The sequence below is a fragment of the Pan paniscus genome, chromosome 14, assembly GCF_029289425.2.
Source record: "Pan paniscus chromosome 14, NHGRI_mPanPan1-v2.0_pri, whole genome shotgun sequence".
Taxonomy (NCBI): Eukaryota; Metazoa; Chordata; class Mammalia; order Primates; family Hominidae; genus Pan; species Pan paniscus.
In genome coordinates this window covers 35002245-35023122 of record NC_073263.2, presented here as the reverse complement: position 1 = coordinate 35023122, position 20878 = coordinate 35002245, and the positions used below count along the sequence as shown (strand labels likewise).

Genomic DNA, 20878 nt, shown 5'->3' with positions numbered 1-20878 from the left:
TTGCAGATAACAAAAACTCAGTTTTAGCCAATTTTACCAATTTGTTCTTTGTCTTGTTTAAAGATGTAAAAATGTTCTTAAAAAAACGACCTGCAACTTTTCATCAAGTTCCTAAGACATGTTTTCAAGTGTTTAGCTGACTTTTAGGCAGAAGGTAAAATATGAGAAACAGTAACTTCTTATGTCAGGGTATACAGTTAAGACTAGAATTTATCTGAGGCTGGATTAGGTATCTTGTAATGAGATTCAGGAATCTCCAACTGGTCCTTTGGTCGATAATCAGTCTAGCTGGTGATCTACATTAGTACAGGTATTTCAGTATATCTAACTAATAAAGTGGTACTTGCCCTTAAGGGTTTTGTTATCTGGGCTCTAGAATATGGTAAATATTAAACACTGGAATCAATAGGTAAAAGCAACAATTCTTAATAAATTCTACTATAGTTTCTAGACAACAGAAGATCAAATAGGACATAGCTTATAAAACTACTTAGCTGAAGTGGCTCCACTATCTTATTTACTGAGTATAAGGCTTTAATAAAGTTATAGCCTTCTTTTGTTGGCATTTGTGTCTGTCCTCATTCTAGTGTGCCCTCAATAAGCTACCAGATCTGAACCCGCACAACAAAAGTGCCACTCATTGAAACAGTTATAACAGGAAAGGAAAGCAAGTTGATGGGATTTACAGTGTTACAGGCCACTGAATCACTGACTACTTGGTGAGGGCACGTAAAGAAACATCATTTTCCACACTGCTAGGACAGTGAAGCCGGGTTAATGAAACAGCTTTGGAACATGAAAGCTATTCATAAAGTTTTTTTTAAACTTCAGATTTCCTTGAGAAACCTAATTAAGAAATAGGAACCTTCCATTAATAATTTTCAATTATTTTACTTGTAGGTTTTATTTCCCAGTGGTACATTTTTTAATAAGCTTTTATTGCTTTATATTTTCTATCCTATTATCTACTTGCAAGTGCCATAAACATTTTGAGATTTAAACAAAAACATAAAATGTTGAAGAACTGGCATTCTTCTCAAGCCTGGGGACTAATAAGTAACGTAAAGTTTTACTTTGAAACATGTTTCTCAGCCTTTCAAATACCTAATTTACTTTTGATGTCCATCAGCTAAGCATAAAGTAGCTGTATCAACACAATGCTAGGAAAAAATAAGTGGCATAGATTATGATTTGGAGAATTCTTAGGGATCAAAGAAGAGCATAAGAATAAATCACTTAGAGAATTAGCTGTATTCCAGGCTTCATTAGTTCTAATTATCCCCCAAATATGCCCAGCAGAATGCACTTGGGTCAGCTGGGACTGACACACAATAGAGTAGGCAACTTATAAACTCCTCAAAGCACAGAAAGAGTTCATAAAACGACCGCTTGTGCATTTAGATTCATGTGATAACACCTCTTATTGCATAAGCCACCAGATGAAACAGATGGGGCAGCTCTTCACTTGAGAATGTTTCTGTTGTAAACGCACTGGACTTCTTTATTCCCCATTCAAGATACAAACTGCAAGAAAGCCAAATTTCAGGCAGGCTGTCTTTGTCTTTTATTGCCTAGATGTCACAGCAGTGATAAATAAGGTAGTAATGAAACATCCTCATTAAAAAAAAAACTTGGCAAATAAAAACATGCGCCTACACTTAAAGAAATTCAAGGCTTTAACACAAAAAAGTTAATGCAATTTTTTTTGCCACCCATACAGACATAAATGTATTTTGTATTTTATAAATTACTTAATTAATATATATTAAAATGTATTTTGTATTTTACTACTGCTTCTCAAATGTGTTTTGAGAATTCTCAGAATACGTTTTTTCCAACAATGTATTTAATACTTAAGGGAGGCCTCTTTGCCCTACATTCACCAGTTCACTCTGTGATACTGAATATTCAGTTCTAGGCACTGCACTTGAAGAAAGCAACTGAGCAGAATGGGTCTTGTGACTACTTTGGTTTAATTTACAAATTTTCACATTGGCTTCAAGTTATTAAAAATATCACTTTTTAAAAGTATTTACCTCTGCTCATGCTAAATTATTTAGAAACTCTTGTTATTGTCAAAAGGTTAAAATATGTAGATCAGTATGTTGGTGATTCCTATAACAGTCTACAAGTCCTAGAAGCACATCTATTTGCACTGAAAGTTTATTAGTTTGCTGGTCATTGATCAAGCATGTGGGAAACCTGCAGATTTCATTTGTAGATACAAAATTTATTGACAAAGCAAAATTGATAAATGCCAAAATACATAAAGTATATACTTTATCCCAAATGAGGCTTCTTAGTTACACATTTCGATAAAGCTATGAAAAACTAATATTAGGATTTTAAATATTTGGAAAAAAAACTATACGAAGGCTGTGGAGTATTTAGTAAATTCAATGTATCCTGAGGTCTTATTAAGTGGATTAGCTTCCTTCTACACTTAAACTGAGCAAAAACATTAAATTCATTAAAGTTAGATTGTTTTGCTCTGTATATTCTATGTGTAGCTTATGAACACATTTTTAGAAAGAACTGTTATGCCTATTGATTCTTAAATAATGATGTATAACTTGTTATTATAAGTCAAGTCACGGAAAAAATACCTAAAAATAGCAAGATATGAGTTGGATGAATACAAAAGTCATGTACTTAGGACCTCGGTAATAATATGTTTAAACAAATAAGGTATTTGTTGACATACAGCATTTATCTGCGTGGGTATGGATATGCCCAAAAAGCTCATGTGACCCATGTTTCGCTATTATTCTCCACTTTACATGTACCAATCCATTCTAGGAGTAATACTTTCTGGGCACCGTACTTGAAAAAAATCATGTACCAGAATGGGCCCTGAACAGTGAGGTGACTTAAAAGATGCCAAAGGTGTAATAGCTGAAAGACTGGAGTATGTTCAACTTGGTATCTGAAATGCTGAATTTAAAAAGCATGTATTTGTTAAAGGGATAATACTATTCAGAAGGGAAAGTAGGGGCCAGAAGGTGAAAGTTTCAAGGGGAAATATTTTGGTTCAATATTAGGAAGAGCGTTCTAACAACTAGAACTGTTGTAAGTGCAATTAACTATCTGAGTAGGTAGTAAGTTTCTCATTCATGGAGGTAAAAGTAGAGGTTAGATAACCACCTCTGGCTATGGTTGTTACCATGGCTGGTAATGGTGTAGAGAAGATTCAGACAGTTATGAAGAGGGTTACATTGCATTATCCTCCAGAGTTCTTTCCTGCCCTGATATAAAATGTCTGACTTATGAGGCAGAATTACTTTTTTCCCTGATACTAACTGCATGACACATTTTAGTAAAATTTTCACTGTAAGTTTTAATTTTTATGTAGAGTGAAATACAAATTGAGCATAAGTACTGATTAGTAACTATAAGTACTAATTCTATATAAGTACTAATATAATTCTACTAATAAGTACATAAAATAGTCTTTATATAATAATATAATCATATGTATCATTGAAAAAATTTCCTCACATTTTAGTATCTATACCAAAGAATAATTTACTACAGAATAAAAACAACTGGCATTGGCATAGCTTTCTTGGAAATGACTGCACTTAAATTCATGATCAAAGGAAGTTTTCAATGTGTCTTGAGCTGAAAAACAATATTGTGGGTGGTATAGCTCACTGATATTACATAGTAAAACTATGATATGGATAAACCTTTATAAAAAAAGTATATAAATATTTCACTCAAGTAATTATTGAAATAATTGCTTCTCCTCATCACATTTATAAAGGTATATCCCATTAATCTTAAGTTTTACAATGAAGTGGTTATCTAGGTGAATTAGTCCAGCTTGATATTCAGTAAACAGTACATATCTTTCCTAAATAGTTTCTCCCAATGTGATAGATCAATACATTATCCTTATAAAATTAAAATTTATAACATAAAAGTATCTCAGTATTTACCTATTTAAAAGCATCCTATAAAGAACCTATCTTTAAAACTCGTCAATTATGTTCTTTATGTAAATGCAAGCCTAGTAGCAGTTTCTATGAATTATATCTGGCTATGGACATATGTAGTCTAGAAACTGTAATGCTGATGGCAGCCACAGTCAGACAGACCTGGCTCTGCAATTACCTGTGTGACCCTGGTAAGATGCAACCTTTCTAAACCTCAGTCTCTTTATTTGTAAATGGGAGCTAATATTTGTTGTGAAGATTAAATGAGATTAAATACTCATTAAATATTGGTCCCTGTTCCTTGTCACCCATCTTTCCCAGCTCAGAATTATTTTAAGTATCAAATGAATTAATGGATATAAATCCTTTGTAAATTGAAAAGAATGTTGCAATTGTAAAGCATTATCTCATTTAATAGGTAATTTATCCCTCTGAATTACATTATGGTTAATGGTGTTCATTATTGTTTTGAATAATCTATGTAAGTATAGGTTCTGTAATATGATAAATTTCTATAGAACAAATTAATAACTTAAAAGATCATATTTGAAAATACCCCAAGAAAACAATCATTAGCAACAATAATTCTCTAAATCATTTTGGAATAACTAAGTTTTAATGACATAATATAACTATTGGCTTGGGACAGGCTAGGCTTGTACAAGCAGTGGGAGAATTGAGGCTTTACCATTCATTCAGGTGAAGAGAAGAACATATTTTCCCTCAAAATTTCATCAGCCTATTTTTTAGACTAAACAATCTGGAGAATTTTCTCAATTACCTATTACCTGATTTATATGCAGAGTTCAAATACACACTCTAAAGTGGTTGTGAAGTATGTCTTACCCAGAGTTTCTTATTTAAGAATATTACAGCATTCAAGGGTAAAACAGTGTAAATCATACAAATACTAGAAACTTTTAAAAGCATTATTTGATATTATTCTGATTTTTGTTTTTAAAGATACAGATATTGAAACTATCACAGCTGATCATTTCATTCTGACATGAGTTTTAAAGGTTAAGTTACTATCTGAAGAAAGGTAATCTGGTTGCCTTTCACAGCAGCCTGCAAGCTCTGCAATCTGCATAGAGAGGGGCATTTGTCATCATTAGCTGAACTGTGACAGCTGGCACCCAGGGTGTCCCAGAATCAAGAAGTGGCAGAGACACTCTTGGTTTAGGTTGCCATTAAGTATAGTAGGTTTCTTGAGGATCAAGTATATTTTACGAAAAGCTTTGCGATGTAACTAACAGTAGTGAACATATTTGAATTTTCCATAACATGGATAATACAATGATAGCACATAATTAGCAGGTTGCCTCTAGACAACAAGATGCCAGATTATAGTATGAATAAACATCTACTGCCTGCCACTTAGAGAGGTAGAATTGTTTTCAGTACCCTAACAGCTCCAGCAGAGTGGTTTTTTCAGGGCTGGGTGATTAATTAAGTATATTGAAGGAAATAGGTTAAAGATGGAGAGGATAGTTCTCAGATATATTTTAAATTTGGTTGTAAATAATACATAACTTCCCAAGAATTAGCTAAACTGTACACATCCAATATAGCACCCATCTTTTTTTCATAATATGAATATGAAAATTAAAGCAATTCATATAGATGCAGTCTTCCAATTGGCTGAAGTGTACGTAATTGGTAATATGTATTTAAAAATATTCCTTGGCAAAAGTTCAAAACCAAAATCTTCTTACCAAATGGGTGCTACTATGAGTCTGAAACAGTTGTGGTAAGTATATCTAGAAAAGAAGTTTTAAAACTTTAAAATGTTATAAATATGTCTTTTAGATCTTAATGTAAAACTATTTATCAAAAGAAAGTTTAAATTATACAGGTTGATCAGACTTTTGAAAATTTAGAATACTACCACCCCTCTAAAGTCATAAATGCTTGGACACATAATCAATAACAGGGGTTTTATATTATTATGTAAACTAGTTTTCCACAAATAAAACTAATTTTTGTGTTAATGTAAAATCTATGCAAATACATGCAGTCATTTATCAGGAAAGCTGACAAGCATTCCATATTGGAGGGGAAATGAAACTGCCTCAAGAATAGAGGCAATTAATTATTTCTGTATTTTTTCTTCTTCTGTCTTGAGGCACAAAAGTTATCCATCCAGTTAAAACAGCAAATGAAATAAAGAGATTTTTTTTTTATTTAAACACATATGGCTTTTGCCTGCAATACTGATCACCACAAGGTCTACAGATGCCCGTGGCTAAATTGTACACTGGCAGATGCACACAGGGGAAAACTGTGCTAATGCAGCGTGGAGAGCAAAACAAATGAAGAACTGAAATTGCCAGTAAAAAACAAAAAACAAAACATCCCACATTTTTCCCCCTGAAGAGTTATACATTTTGTTTATCAAATGCAGGTTAAGGTTGCAAAAAATTTAAACTTGGTCTGTTGCAAAAAAGTAAAAAAACAATTTTAAATTAGTGAGGGTCTACATATATATATATATATATATACGCACACACACACACACATACATATTAATGTAGGTAAATATTTAAGTAATTTTTTTCTATGGACAAAATGGCTAGCAATAAACTTCTCAATTTCATAATTAAAAGCTTATGACATTCAAAGTTGACGTAGTATATGTGACTGAATACATGCTGTTGGAATTTCCCGTGTTATTTTAAAAATCCATTTAGGTATAGTCTCTTCAGGTATTATCAAAAACTGTTAAGGGTTATTATGAGACAAACTTGTGGATGTGGATATTACTTCCTGGTGGCAACAAGAATCCAATATTTAGTGGTTGTTTCCTTTTAACAGATGAATACGGAAAATGTATAGAGGCCAATTCAATCTTTTATTATCTTAAACACTGGTGTTTTTGTGTGTGTGTGTGTCTGTACACAGCCTGCATGCATGGGCTATTTTGCAAACCATAAAAAGAGTGTATTTCCTAAAGATGGTTTGAGATTATTAAGAAAGCAATAACTTCTTTCTTAATAGGCCTGTAAGCATGCATAACATTAAAATTTCTATTGTAACTGCAAAATAAAAATAACAAAACAGAAAGCATTTAAATAATTTGTATATCTTGGGGGAAGAAATAAAAGACTAGTTGTACTATTCCAAGTTGTAAAAAGGCAAAATATTTGAAAGAGCATCATTATCAATGTCTTCACTCCTATAATTTAATAATTCTTGGTTTAGAGTATTTGTAACCATCTACATTTACATAATAATGTATATTTATACAAAATTAGGATAATGTATATTTATACACATGTCCCAAGAATGTGCATATATTAAGTAATATTAGATCTAATAAACTCTTTAGCCTCAATTCCTACCACTCAAAGGGAGGGTTAATTTACTGAAAATGTAAAGTAAAAATATTGAGAAATCTTGACATTTCTTTCTCTAGTGCCATAAAGCTAGAAACATTACAAATATGCCTCAAATGTTGCTAACTTATATGAGAAACCCATTCTTTCTTGCATATTTTGATGTGTAAGCTGTAAATCAGATTCATAAATCTAACACATATATTCATGTTAGCTACTAAATATTAGGAGTTTCTTTGAAAAATGAATCTTCTACCAAGTATTAATTTGTCACACACATGAAAATTAAACAACTTTACATAAAATAAAAATTATAAACATATTGCTTATATATCTGAAATATTATTTTATACTTTGCCTGTGTCAGTGTTTTTTGATTAAAACTTGTCTTTAATTGGAAGCATGACAAAATAGTAAACTCTAGGGGAAATAAATAACGGTGTTACAGTCTAGACATCTTTTGATATAAAACTAAAACAGCCAGACATTTATACATTAATCATAAAATTTCCAAATAAAAATAATGAAATCAGGGCATGAAGAAACATTTTTGTGGTAATAGAAATGTTCTATCTACATGTGTGGTAGAGCTTCTATGATGGTATATATTTGTCAGAATTCATAGAATGGCACAATCATATGGAAAAATCATGGAATACTACTGTATGCAAAGTACACATCGACAAATCTAACTTAAAAAAATAAATTTCACAGAAAAACAAAGCTATACATTTTATTTCACTAGGTTCCCACTTTTTTTTTTTTAATCAGGAACACCACTACATCTTACAAACTATGCTGTTCATGCTTCTAATATGATTGGGATTTTAGATAATAAAATGGATAAGGATATGTGAATGTAAAAGTATTAACTATTCATTAGTATTACTTTAGAATTGATATTTTTGACAAATCATTATATGAAAAAGTGTGCTTTCAAGAAATAGTACATATTGGTGTACTAAAATGTATATTATTACAATAGTGAAAATATTGAAATGTAACTGGAAATGCAATATTATATAGGTATTATATTCTCAGATAGTTATCTCTATACTTATATGTAAAGATATATAAAGAAAATTTATATTTATAAACTAATTTCCTTCTTTTTCTGTAAACCATTTATTTTACTGCACATAATATACATGATAAAAGGTAATCGTTTTCTATTTTATGTAATTATCCTTTTAAATTATTACTCCAGTTACTAATCATTAAAAAAAATAAATCTTACTTTAGAAGAATTACTTTGCTCATTAAAAAATAAGCTCCAAAACTATAAATTAAAAATAGGAAAGGTTATTTTAGACATGTAATCACTGGAAGTTGATTATCTATGTACCATATTCTAGTCTCAAGGTCATGTTGAATATTTTCAGTGGCTTAATCACATACAGTATGAAACAGTAATGAGAGCAATGCAGTCCTGGATGACCTAGTACAGATGTAGGGATTAACAGACACTAATCGATTCTGATTCCTTTGTTTTCTCTAAATGCAATAAAAATATAGCATATTAAGAGTACTAAAAATGTAGCCATATACACAAATGTACGTAAATTCATGTATGTAAAATCATACATACATTTGTGTATATGTTGTAGGTTAGGAAATACCTAATTTTCATACATTATATAGAAAAGAATCATGTGAGCCCATTTATCCTGTCTGAATATTTCTATAATATCACAAGAAAATTATAAGCTGATATCTAACAAAAAGATTTTAGTTTTATTAGAAAGATAATAGTAACTTTCTGAAGGGTTTGTGAGAAATTAGACTATTGGAATCCATATTTCCTACATAGTATTCAATAAATGAATGACTAACTTCATTGTCCTTAAATGTTTGGAAAAGGTTAGAGATCACAATTTATGCTGAACAATAAAAAATTCTTTAGGTTGATAACCTCCCTTTCCCCATTTTTTTTTCAGTTTACAGATACAACTGAAAACATCCTGTACCTCTGTGTACATATGCAAATGAAGTGAGGAAACAGCGACAATTATGAAAATAAGCCAGGCTTTAAATTTCTTTTTCTACCAAAAGAAAAGTTTTGGCTAGTTATCCAGTATTACTTCAAGTCTGCAAATCAAGCAGTGGTGGTCAATTCTTACAAGTATACTCCCAACTTCCATTTTTAATCTCAAAATTTTCTTTTCAAAAATCTATTAATACCAATATCAAGTTTATTAAGCAACACTGTAGAGAAAAAAAGTACTCTTCACTACGAATGTGACTATATGATTGTGAACTAGGGTGATGAAGAAAACTGAGGCAAAGGCCTTTATCAGTCAAGTGAAGAATAAACAATTCTAAAAAATTAACCACGATTCTCAAAATGTTCTAGTTGAAGAAATAAAATAGGGTCTAAATTGTGCAAACAGTGATCTCAATCCTCTGCTTGACTTTGAAATAAATCTGATATTAAAAGATGAAATAATTACTTTAAGAAATCACTGAAACCTTGAAAGGTTTCAAGCTGTTTTTTGTCTCAAGTGTCCTTATACCAGGAATCACACAGGAAGAAAGGTATAGATGCCATCAAATTAGATTACCAGAAAAACTCTCTCTATTTTACTTTATTTAATGTGACACATAAAGAAAACCCTGCACAAATATCTGTCTTTAATTTCTCTAGTGTAAAAAAAGAAATATATTGTGTCTGGCAGAATGAAACACTTGAAATAGCCTGGGTGCATTTAAAAAAAAAGAAGGGGGAAAGAAATCAGATGCCTACAATGAGCCTTCAAAGCCACTCCAGCAGTAGGGATAAATAACGTAATAAACTCAACTTCATATTCTTTTTATCTCCCCAGTGTAATAAGCACATATTAAAAAAATAAAACTTTAAATTCATGAATACTTGTGAATAGACTAGCAGCTAGCAGATAATGAAAAAACACCAAACAATATCTATATAAGCACTTAACATGTATGTGCATATCCTTTAACAGATACCTTTTTTCCAGATGAAAGGTTACAATTACTGAGATTTATGAACATGCAATTCAAATTTAAATTAGGTTTTTTCCTAAAACAAATAAATATTGCATTCTTGTATTTCTCAACATAACAGGGTTTTTCTTTAAGCTTAATAATGACACTATTTATGAATTACTTTGTATATCCCATATAAGTAAGCAGGTCTGCAGAAGTGGAGACAAGTTATTTAGGAAATACTACTTGAGGCAAAGTTGTTTTGCCACTGTTATTTCGAACGCTTCGAAGTGTTAAGGATCACAATATTTAATTATTTTATATTCACTAATACTACTAACATTTATGATAATGGTGTGCTATGTCCTTATTGCTTTTTTTTTTTTTTTCCCTAACTGGTACATTTTAAATCGAGCCTGCCTCATAAACTAAGTAAATGCAATGTAAAAGTCAGTTAGGCATTAAAATTCTAAATACCATTCAATATAAGCATTTCAAACTATCATTAAATCATGAGATTCTTGAGATTTTTTTCCTTCAATTAGGCCAGTTTTCCTCAATTATCATTCTATTATTAGCTCATGTCAAAGATGTCTGCATGCCTACCACTGAAAACAATTAAGTATTTACATCCTAAAGCATGACACACACACAATTTTATTCTAGTAGCACTGAGTATATTTACAACAAAAAATATTGCAAGACTGGTATAACTGGAGTTTTTTAAAAAAACTTTTCACATCAATACATGAATGTATATTAAGCCATCTCTATGTACTGCATAATCATTTGACATAACTAGTTTAATAGGTCAAATGATATTTTTTAAAAAATTACTGAAAAATAGTTAAATATATTACTCCCATAAAATAAATATAACCCCCAAGCCTAGATTAAAATCGGCTGAACTGCACAAAAATGTACTGTTATTTGCAATCCCTCTCTATAGGTCATTTCCATAAAAAAATTTCGGGGATGGAAAACACGCTTCTCCGAATAGCTTAATTCTCGCTTCAACAATGAGGGGCGTCTAAGATCACTGAAAGGATTCAGCTACAGAAGGCAATTCATTTCACGTGTTCAGTGTAACAGAAAATCACTGTGTTGCAGCAACAAGCAGTACTTGCACTAGAGTATTATTCATTCCAGGGCGCCCAGTTCACCCACAGTGATAATCGCGGACCGGTGAATCCTATGTTATGTAAATCACCTTCAGCTCCTTGTGTGAGGGGTGCTTAAGGAAGCAGCTTAGAAAACACAGTCCTGGCGTCCTTTAAACTAAATGACTTCACTTTCCTGAACACTCTAGATCTAATGAGTTTCCTAGTATACCTTTTCTCACCATCCATTTTTCTTTCTCAAAGTGCAAATCGTTAGTGAAAAGGCGCTGGTTGCACCAATTAGTTTGCACAAAGTGCTTCGGTGTTTAGCTTCGCTTTAACCCAATTAAGCTGCACAGTGAGCCCCGAAGATGCGCCACCTGCGCGCCTGGCTCAAGCCAGGCCCGGCCGGCATCCCTCGCAGGCCCGCGTCCTTCCCGTTGGACCCACTTAAGGTCCCCCGAACAGCCCTGGGGCCTCCTCGTCCTCGGCTGTCTCACGTCCTTGACAACCAAGGGTGTTCTGCAGGTGGCCCAAGAAGGCAAGGGGCGAGGTCTTGGGGCAAGCATCTCTGGCCTGAACCCAAGGGAGAGAGCGCAGGGCGCAGGGGCCCGCGGCTGGGGCTTGGCTGCGACCACACCTGGGCCGGACGTGGGCGGTGCAGGCTGAGGGGTGCGTGGGCAGAGCGTGGTCTGGAGCAGACGTGGAGAGTAAGCCGGGACACCAAGTAAGGTTTTCAAATAAGCTCACGCAGAAATAAAGCGTAACGATCTTGAGCCCAGAGAGGAAAGTAAGAGGGCACGGGAATGCGGAGCAGCGAGAGAGAGGCGGCGAGCGGACGGCACAGGGCCACACGCGCCGGGTGAGGGCAGAAGGCGGCGTTTCCCCAGAGACCACTGCACATCCTCGCCGTCGTGGCTGCAGGTTCTCCGGCTCTGATGCGTCTCCCCTCCAACTGCCAAAAGGTAGTGGTGCATTCACCCGCGACGACGGCAAAGTGGGGAGGGGTTTTTTGGGTGTTCCCAGACCCTGCTCTTAAGGGGATGGAAGGTTCTTGGGAAATAGAGTAGATGGGTGCCACGCACCCCATTGTATACTATTTTCAGCTAAATTGGAATCTATCACTGTTGGATAAGGAGAAATTAAATAATAGGTGGTTTTGTGATGCTGTACCTGTGCAAAACAAAACACACAAACAAAAATCAAAAGCTTAAGTAGCAAGTGGGAACCCTGAAGAACATCTTGTTAAAAGTGGCTCTGAAAGTGTCTACAAACATGTTACCGGGAGTTATAGGATTTGGTGGGAAATATTCTTAATTGGAAAGACGTGGCATCTAAATTAAAGGTAGACAATTAAAAAAATCCACCTAGTTTTAAAAACCACAACATAACCACTAAGTAGTATTTCTTTAGTTTCCTGTACTTTGAGGACACAACTGGACCACCAACCAGAAAAAAAAATTCCTCCTTCTGTTTCCAGGTTCCAAAATTCAGAAATGAAATGATTTATTTCATTTTTGTTTTCAAAATGATGTTTAAATCAAAAAAAACACCCCAGATAACTGCAAGTTAATTTTCTTTGCAAATGTTAACCATTTTCCCTTAATTAAATCACACAAAATAGTATAAAATTAGAAGTCTACTGCCAGGTCACCACTTAAGGACACTTAAGACAGGAGATATATCCTTAATTATACATCTGTAAACAAGCCAGAAACCCCAAACCTTCAATTTTTGGGATAGTTATCTGTGAGGAAGCTTGATCTCTATGATCTCACCTGAATTTTATGTACTAAAATACAGGTCACTATGAAATAACGCTAAAGTACTCTGTCCATCCCACAAACAATTTATTTTTCAAATGTTTCTATAAGTGCATATATAGCGTTGTGTCCTGCTTGTAATGCTGGGCAAGTCCACCAAAGTGCAAAGACTGCATCTGCTGGGGCAGAGGGATGTACGAAATATTTTTTAAACATCCTAACTTAAACAGGGGTAGAACATCTCACACACTCAGCAATAATTTTCAGATTCAACAAATGGAGAAAAGGAAAAAAACATAAGTAAAAAAAGAGCATACTACCTCCATAACGTTTCAAAAAATCATTTTAACATATAGGAACATCCAGAATGAGAAAATTACACAGGTACTCCTCCATCTAAAGCCAACTTCCATATGCCAGTAGTCTGCATGAAAGAACAAACTTTCAACCTGCATTTAAGAAGACCCCAAGGATTAACAGACGTTAATTATCTTACTCTAAATGCAAGTTAGTGATTTTGTTTTAGAAAACCCCGTCAAGATCACTAATTGATGGATGCCCATTAATACACCTGTATTTGCATTTCAGCGGTAAAAAGACAAGCAGGTTTTCGGCACAGAAGAGAGCCGCTTTGCCAAGTCTTTTCAAAACGTCAATATGCTTCAAGTAATACCAAAGCTGAGAGATTCCTCTTGATTTCCAAACTGTCTAGGTGGCCTGGGTGGTTTTCTGCCGGCAGCAGCCTCCTACCTTTAGTTTGTGTGCCTATATCCATGAGTGGGGATTAATTAGCCGGGTTGGAGCTGAAGGAGGCTGTCGTGACGAGCCCAGTGGCGATTGGCCGCCCGCCTGCCTGGCCCTGCCTTTATAATTTCCACACGAGTGCATCTGGGCTCTTAGACAAACCAACAGCAGCTTCTTCTGACATATACACACGCACACTCACCCCGGACACACTCTCAGCACACTTTTCCTCCATTTGATTAACAGTGCTGCACACACAATGATTACGGGAAAGCGCAAATAAATACGGAAAGGGGTGCTTATTTTGACTACTGGAAGAGCTTTGCTGGGTCTCAGCGCAACTTTTGTTTTTTATTCCTGAGAAGGTGATCTCTCCATGCGGTTCTCTCACACAAGGATTCTTTAAAAGAGGAAGAGAGACAAGCAGAGGGGGGAGGACAATCTTTCACTTTAAGAACGGCTGGGCTCAAAGATAAAAGGAAGGGAAAGGCAGCGGCGGCAGCAGCAGCAGCAGCAGCAGCAGCAGGGAAACCAACGCTGCAGCACTTCCGAAAGGCATTTTTGATCCATTTCTGAGTGTTGCGGCCCGTTTCTCCACCGAAGTTGGCTCCAGCTCTAGCAGCCGCATTGGATCCCACAGCTTACTGCGAGACTCCGGTGTACAATCCGGATCTCTGCCCCAACATGATTGCGGCCCAGGCCAAGCTGGTCTACCATCTGAATAAATACTACAACGAAAAATGCCAAGCCAGGAAAGCTGCCATTGCCAAAACTATCCGGGAAGTCTGCAAAGTAGTTTCCGACGTACTGAAGGAAGTGGAAGTGCAGGAGCCGCGGTTCATCAGCTCTCTCAACGAGATGGACAATCGCTACGAGGGCCTCGAGGTCATCTCCCCCACCGAATTTGAAGTGGTGCTTTATCTCAACCAAATGGGGGTGTTCAACTTCGTGGACGATGGCTCACTGCCCGGCTGCGCGGTGCTGAAGTTGAGCGACGGGCGCAAGAGGAGCATGTCCCTCTGGGTGGAATTCATTACCGCCTCCGGCTACCTCTCGGCGCGCAAAATCCGGTCCAGGTTTCAGACGCTGGTGGCTCAAGCGGTAGACAAATGTAGCTACCGGGATGTGGTAAAGATGGTGGCAGACACCAGCGAAGTGAAACTGAGAATCCGAGATAGGTACGTGGTGCAGATCACGCCGGCCTTTAAATGCACCGGGATCTGGCCGAGGAGTGCTGCCCACTGGCCACTTCCCCACATCCCCTGGCCGGGACCCAACCGGGTGGCGGAGGTCAAGGCGGAAGGTTTCAATCTCTTGTCCAAGGAGTGCCACTCCTTGGCCGGCAAGCAGAGCTCGGCGGAGAGCGACGCCTGGGTGCTGCAGTTCGCGGAGGCAGAGAACAGACTGCAGATGGGGGGCTGCAGAAAGAAGTGCCTCTCCATCCTCAAAACCTTAAGGGATCGTCACCTTGAACTGCCGGGCCAGCCCTTGAACAATTACCATATGAAGACTCTGGTTTCCTACGAGTGTGAAAAGCATCCCCGAGAGTCGGACTGGGACGAGTCTTGCCTGGGTGATCGGCTGAACGGGATTTTGCTGCAACTTATCTCCTGCCTGCAGTGCCGGCGGTGTCCCCACTACTTTCTACCGAACTTAGATCTGTTTCAAGGCAAACCTCACTCAGCTCTGGAAAACGCTGCCAAACAAACGTGGCGACTGGCAAGAGAGATCCTGACCAACCCGAAAAGTTTGGAAAAACTTTAGAGGATGATTTAATCAAGAGCCGAAATTATTACCCTTCTCAAAGTCCTTATTAAGTGTAAACTTCTGTTCAATTCCTAATACTCCACTCCGCAGTGCAAACAATCTCTTCCTTTAAAAAGGAATAATAATACAATATTTAAACATCATCTCACCCACCCCCACAAGGGGAGAAAAAGTAGGGGAAGCGGATGGAGAAAAACCCAAAGCCACTAGTATTAGAAGACTTCTTTCCACACGATTTCCTATCTCCCTTGAAAAGTACACCGTAACACTCCGTAAACAGCCCAGCTGTAACGCCAGACCGCGACGAACACTCTGCCTAACTATCAAAGGATTATAGCAATCCTGGTGATTTAGGTGCATCTGTCTGTGAGTAAACACGATTTGGATATGCCATCTGAAAGAAACTGTAATGTATATTTTGATTTGTAACAAATATTGTGATCTCACATTGTCTTTGAAAGTGTGGATGTTGGTGTTTTGTGATTTGGTGAACAGAACTTAAATTGCCATTCTGGATACTTCCAGACATTTTCCACTAACAAAGATATCATTTAAAGGTAGATTTCCTCCTGGTACTTTTATCTGTCTTTGAAAGTGTCTGAACTTTAAAAAGTTTACATTTTGTTTCAAATATTGCTTGTTCTATTTCTAACATTCCATAAATATACTTGAAATGTTATTTAAATATATTCAAAGAAATTTGAATTCAGCTTATATAATAACGCTTGAATATCTGAATTATATATTTGAAAAATGCACTTGAAATACACTGGATAATTACTTTTGTGATTTAGATTTTAATTTGTTGCTGGTTTCTATTTAATTAGATGCTAATAAATGAAGTAAAATAAAAGTTGTTGTGTCTCACTTTAAATTGTTTCCTATCACAAGATGTAATGATGCATTTTGAAAATCAAACCCACTTGAATATCTTAAATATTTTGAGAAATATGCCAATGAAATCCTTAAAAATAAAACATTGGAGAAAAGCTCTTTCTGTATAGGTCCATAAGATAACAATCTACTCTCAGTCTCTAACTTACTTGTAAGACAATTCCTTTCTACAACAGACACAATTTAAATCTACCTTTGAAAGCTTGCTCTTCTTGTAGCATTTTTGATAATATAAGAAAAAAAGTCTATCATGACAGTAGAGATGACTGAGTTAAAAATCTGACTAATTCAGAGGAAATGAACTTAACAAAGTCATAATGAAACTTCGAAAATTATGTATGAAAACTAATAAAACGATCCTTTCTGACCAATCTATTTTATGTCAAACCTTATTTTATGTAATAAGGGTTCCATTAGCAGAATAAATTCATTAGAAATTCAACATTTCTTTTTGACTTCATAGGGCAAGCTAATAAAAGGATAAACACAAAATTTAAGTTATTTTAAAATAAAATACAGTGCATTCAAGCTCATTTAAAAAACTACATTTGCAGCTAGAAGTAAAAGAAGTCCCATGGCTCTCCTTTGGAATAGTTTAGTAGTCCACAAGTGCTGAAAAGGCTGATCACCTATGGGCCTTAAGTTAGTTAATTCAGGTGATGGTAAATTTTTGGATTTCAGCTCTAGTCTACAAATACTATTTTATAACATTTTATTTCAATATCTAAATTAAAAACAATAAAGTTCTGGATCTCTGGGAGCATTTGTCTTTGACTATTTTAGAATAACTGCCTCTGAAAATAAAGGAAGATCTTTGCAAAATGATGCTAGAATTTCTAGCATGACACTTCATGCTGTTGAATTCTTAACCCCAGAATAGAAGTTTGCAAATTGCACAGTAACATGAAAGTTAAAACATTAGAATAGATCTCAGAAAATGCTGAGAAAGAGCTACTCTAATACTCTGGTGTTTAAAATCTACACAATAACATTTAATAAATATGCATTTAAATGGCCCAAATTTGTATTTTCTGGCATTATACCCAAAGAATACAATATTTAAACATCTGAGTGCTAGCATATATATTTAAAATCAAAGCTCAGAGAATCAGTTGCTTTTCTCTTAAATCCACATATAAAACCCATTCTTATTTCAGGAGATGGACAAAATGGGTGTACTAATGGAGATTAATTTATATCTAAATGCTCTCCCCCCAGTTTCCTTATAACTTTTCAATAATCACATTACAATATAAAGTTTTGAAAATTAAAAGTGATCTTAATAAGAAATTTCTCAAGACCTTTCAAAGTCAGCCTCAGGGCCTGAGATTCTGGGCCCCAGGGACTTGGGAGCAATTGGCTTAACTACCAAATCTGCCCAAGTGCAAACAAAGGCACTCATAGAAAGACTGTTAAAATGTGCATGCTCTGGTAATACAGGATTTAAATTCATTAATATATTCTTCAATTCCATAAAGAGAACATGCTATTTCATTCATTTTATTTTCTATGAGAAAGAGGAGAATGTGCTCCCCTCCACCACTGTCAGGTAAAACCAAACAAAATTGAAAACCACTTCCTGCCACAAAGCCACCAATACTGTACATGGAATCGCTTTAACTCACTTTCGTGTCGATCTTCTTGAAGGCGGAATCATCCTCATCTACCTCGAAGTAGATTTCTGTCGTGGTGATGGAGAGAGTCCCCTTGGCCACCACCACGGGAGCGATGAGCTGGGCAGGGGTGCTGAGAACCACTGGGCCTGCAAGGCAAGGACAAGGGGAGTCAGGCTGAGCCCCTGTGGCCCTTCCTGCTCCCTCCCAGAAAGGTACCAGAGGTTTTTATTGGTAAGGATGCACTAGAAAAAATGGTGCCTGTATTATGCGGCAAACTCTTTTTTCACGTAAGATAAGGACTACTTAGCTTTTATACATTACCTTATAACGAGACTAGAGAGAAAAAATGGTATGAAAACCCAGGAGGTCAGGATACCGAATAACGCTCAATTTCCACCTAGAAATCCTACATGGTTGGTAAGGGGCTGCCATTAACCTACTTAAAAGTGCAGAACGGACAAATGCCCCAATTCTCCATTGAGTATCACTGGCTTTTCCAGAGACCCTAGGCAGTCAGCACTGCCCCCAAGACCAGCCACCGCGCGAAGCCGTTCCACTCAGCAGCGGCGCTCCCCAAGGAGAGGCGAGAGGACGAGAAGGGGGCAAGGATCTAAATGATAAATTCCGCTGTTCAGAGCGGGTTGCCTCTTGCAGGAAGATTAATCTAATATCGGTCTCCTAAGGCGCGCTACACACACATACATACGCGTGCATACGGACATTACATAAAGTTCTTACGTAGAAAAGAACGAAAATCTTAGTCATTTTCTTACAGAGAATATATCAAAAGTGATGAAAATGTAAGACGCTTGAACAAAACGGTTCTCAAAAAACCGTGCGAAAGTGCTACTTCTCAACTTTTGAAACTACAGAAACAGCTTCACTAGAAGTGCCTGCCAGGGTGCTTGCTTCGAATTCCCTCAATCTGTTAACGTTGAAAATCACGAATTACGCGTATAGAATATGAATTCAAATGGGATATTACCTAAATGTTTTCTGTAAAGTCTCCCCAAAGGGAGCCATTCTTCGCAATCCTGGATTCGAAACACGATATAACGTTATACATAACGTGGGGATCGGATGTAACTATTCATTTGTAGGTAGCAAGGGCGCATCATAATCCCTTCCACTTCTCTCAAATGCATACAGTCAAATGCGTCACAATAACAGTCGGAGAAAGGCAATAAAAAGTTAGCTTCCCCGCGGCCGCTAGGCCTCGGCCCTCCGGGCGGAGAGCCCTCGCGCCGACACCGCCCTCGGCCCCCGCCGGGCCGGGCTCGGGAGACGCGGCCAAGTTGGCTTTCCCTGGCGCAGCACACACCCAATCTGCGACCGTCCTGCACAATGCCGGGCCGTTCCCGAGGCTGCGGGAACACAGAGGGCTGGGCTGGCTTCTGTCGCGATTACAAGGGGGTGGCTAAGGAGCAAACTGTGACAGTGTCAGCTTTCAGCCCTGTCGGGACTGCCCGGGCCAGACCCACGCACAGCCCTGTCTTTCATTTCACTGCTCTCGATCCCCCGATGAGCCCCCGGGGCTCGCGGACTCTGGGCCTCGGCCTCTGCCCAGCCGAGTCGGGGTCCACCTCGGTTGCACAAGGTTTTTCTTTGGAAAGGGAGAGGCAGTCGATCTGAAGCACCACTTTAAAGGATCATCAATCTTAATCTAGATTGCTCAAGTAATTACGCCCGAATCTCTTGTACGATTACAAGTGGATTTGGGTTTCTATTCCCCAGGCCCTCCTTTGTGTTTATTGGAGGGTCTGTGCGCGCGCTTGGCGGCGCCTCCTGCCTCCCGCGCCCTCCTCCGAATCCCCCAACGCTCGGGCCGGTTCGAACCGCTCCCTTAACCCTTAAGCAACCAGGACGCTCCCTTGGATGCCACTTTTCCTATCTTCTCTCTGAAGAAATCTATGCGGTTTACTCTTGTTTGGGGCAAGGTGAGAAAGGTGATTTGGTTCACACTGGAAACAAAGTTGTACATTGTTGGGCATTGCTAAAAACCTCAAAAAAGTCTCCATTCTAAAGACAGAGGACTATCAAGATTTATAGTTTAACAGAGGTTTCTGGCATTTGGAGACAAATAATGGTCAAAAACACTAAAAATGGTGAATTACTTCTTTCTCCTAAAAAGTAATTTAACGTACCCAAATTGAGAACATGAAAAAAAAAAAGATCGTGAAACATCAAAACCATACCCATTGATTTATTGAAATACATTACAAATTTTAAGTACACATCCGTGAACTTTCCGTGGGAAGCATATCTTCTCTACTTCTCTGTGTTTCTGAAAGGGGACGGCTTCCTTTAGATTTTACTCCAATATCCTTCTGTTGAGGAGATTTTCTGGGCATTTATAAAAGGGCTTCGAACTGGTCTTTCTTTAAGAAAGACCATCATGAAATATTCAGCATTAATAGTGTGTCATTTTTACCCTCGTCCTTTGGAAATCTCCAATTACAACTTCCAATTCCATAGCATGTTTAAGGAGCACTGAATCTTTTTGTTGTAGTCTTCAGGGAGCAAACCAGCCGCAGAGAGAATACGGAGTTAATCCACTACAGAATAGAGAGAGGGGATTATGTTTTAATCCCCTTTGGGGGAGCCTTTGGATTTTAGGGATCCGATATTAAAATGTTTACATAAGGCACAATCACAAGCCAGCACATCTTCCATACAGTACTTGGTTATTTGAAAACCTCGGATCCCTTTCCAAATAAAAATAGTTTACAAAGAATAGCATCTCTGAATGATGGTGAGATGGTGATCTAGCTGATTCTG

General features: G+C 36.9%; 2 protein-coding genes across 4 annotated transcripts in view; one reads left to right on the top strand and one right to left on the bottom strand.

Annotated features, from left to right (window-relative positions):
* The window catches only part of NBEA (neurobeachin), a 707824-nt gene that overhangs the window by 180328 nt on the left and 506618 nt on the right, over window positions 1–20878 (bottom strand). For all 3 annotated transcript variants that reach the window (XM_008952234.4, XM_008952238.4, XM_063595707.1), the window contains exon 40: window positions 18110–18246. In XM_008952234.4, the coding sequence (XP_008950482.4) occupies window positions 18110–18246 (137 nt within the window). The remainder of the gene's footprint in view (window positions 1–18109; window positions 18247–20878) is intronic.
* MAB21L1 (mab-21 like 1) lies at window positions 11153–16936 on the top strand. Its single transcript, XM_003826877.6, has 2 exons — window positions 11153–12281; window positions 13668–16936. The coding sequence occupies exon 2, from the start codon at window positions 14508–14510 to the stop codon at window positions 15585–15587; it is 1080 nt and encodes a 359-aa protein (XP_003826925.1). The 5' UTR covers window positions 11153–12281; window positions 13668–14507; the 3' UTR covers window positions 15588–16936.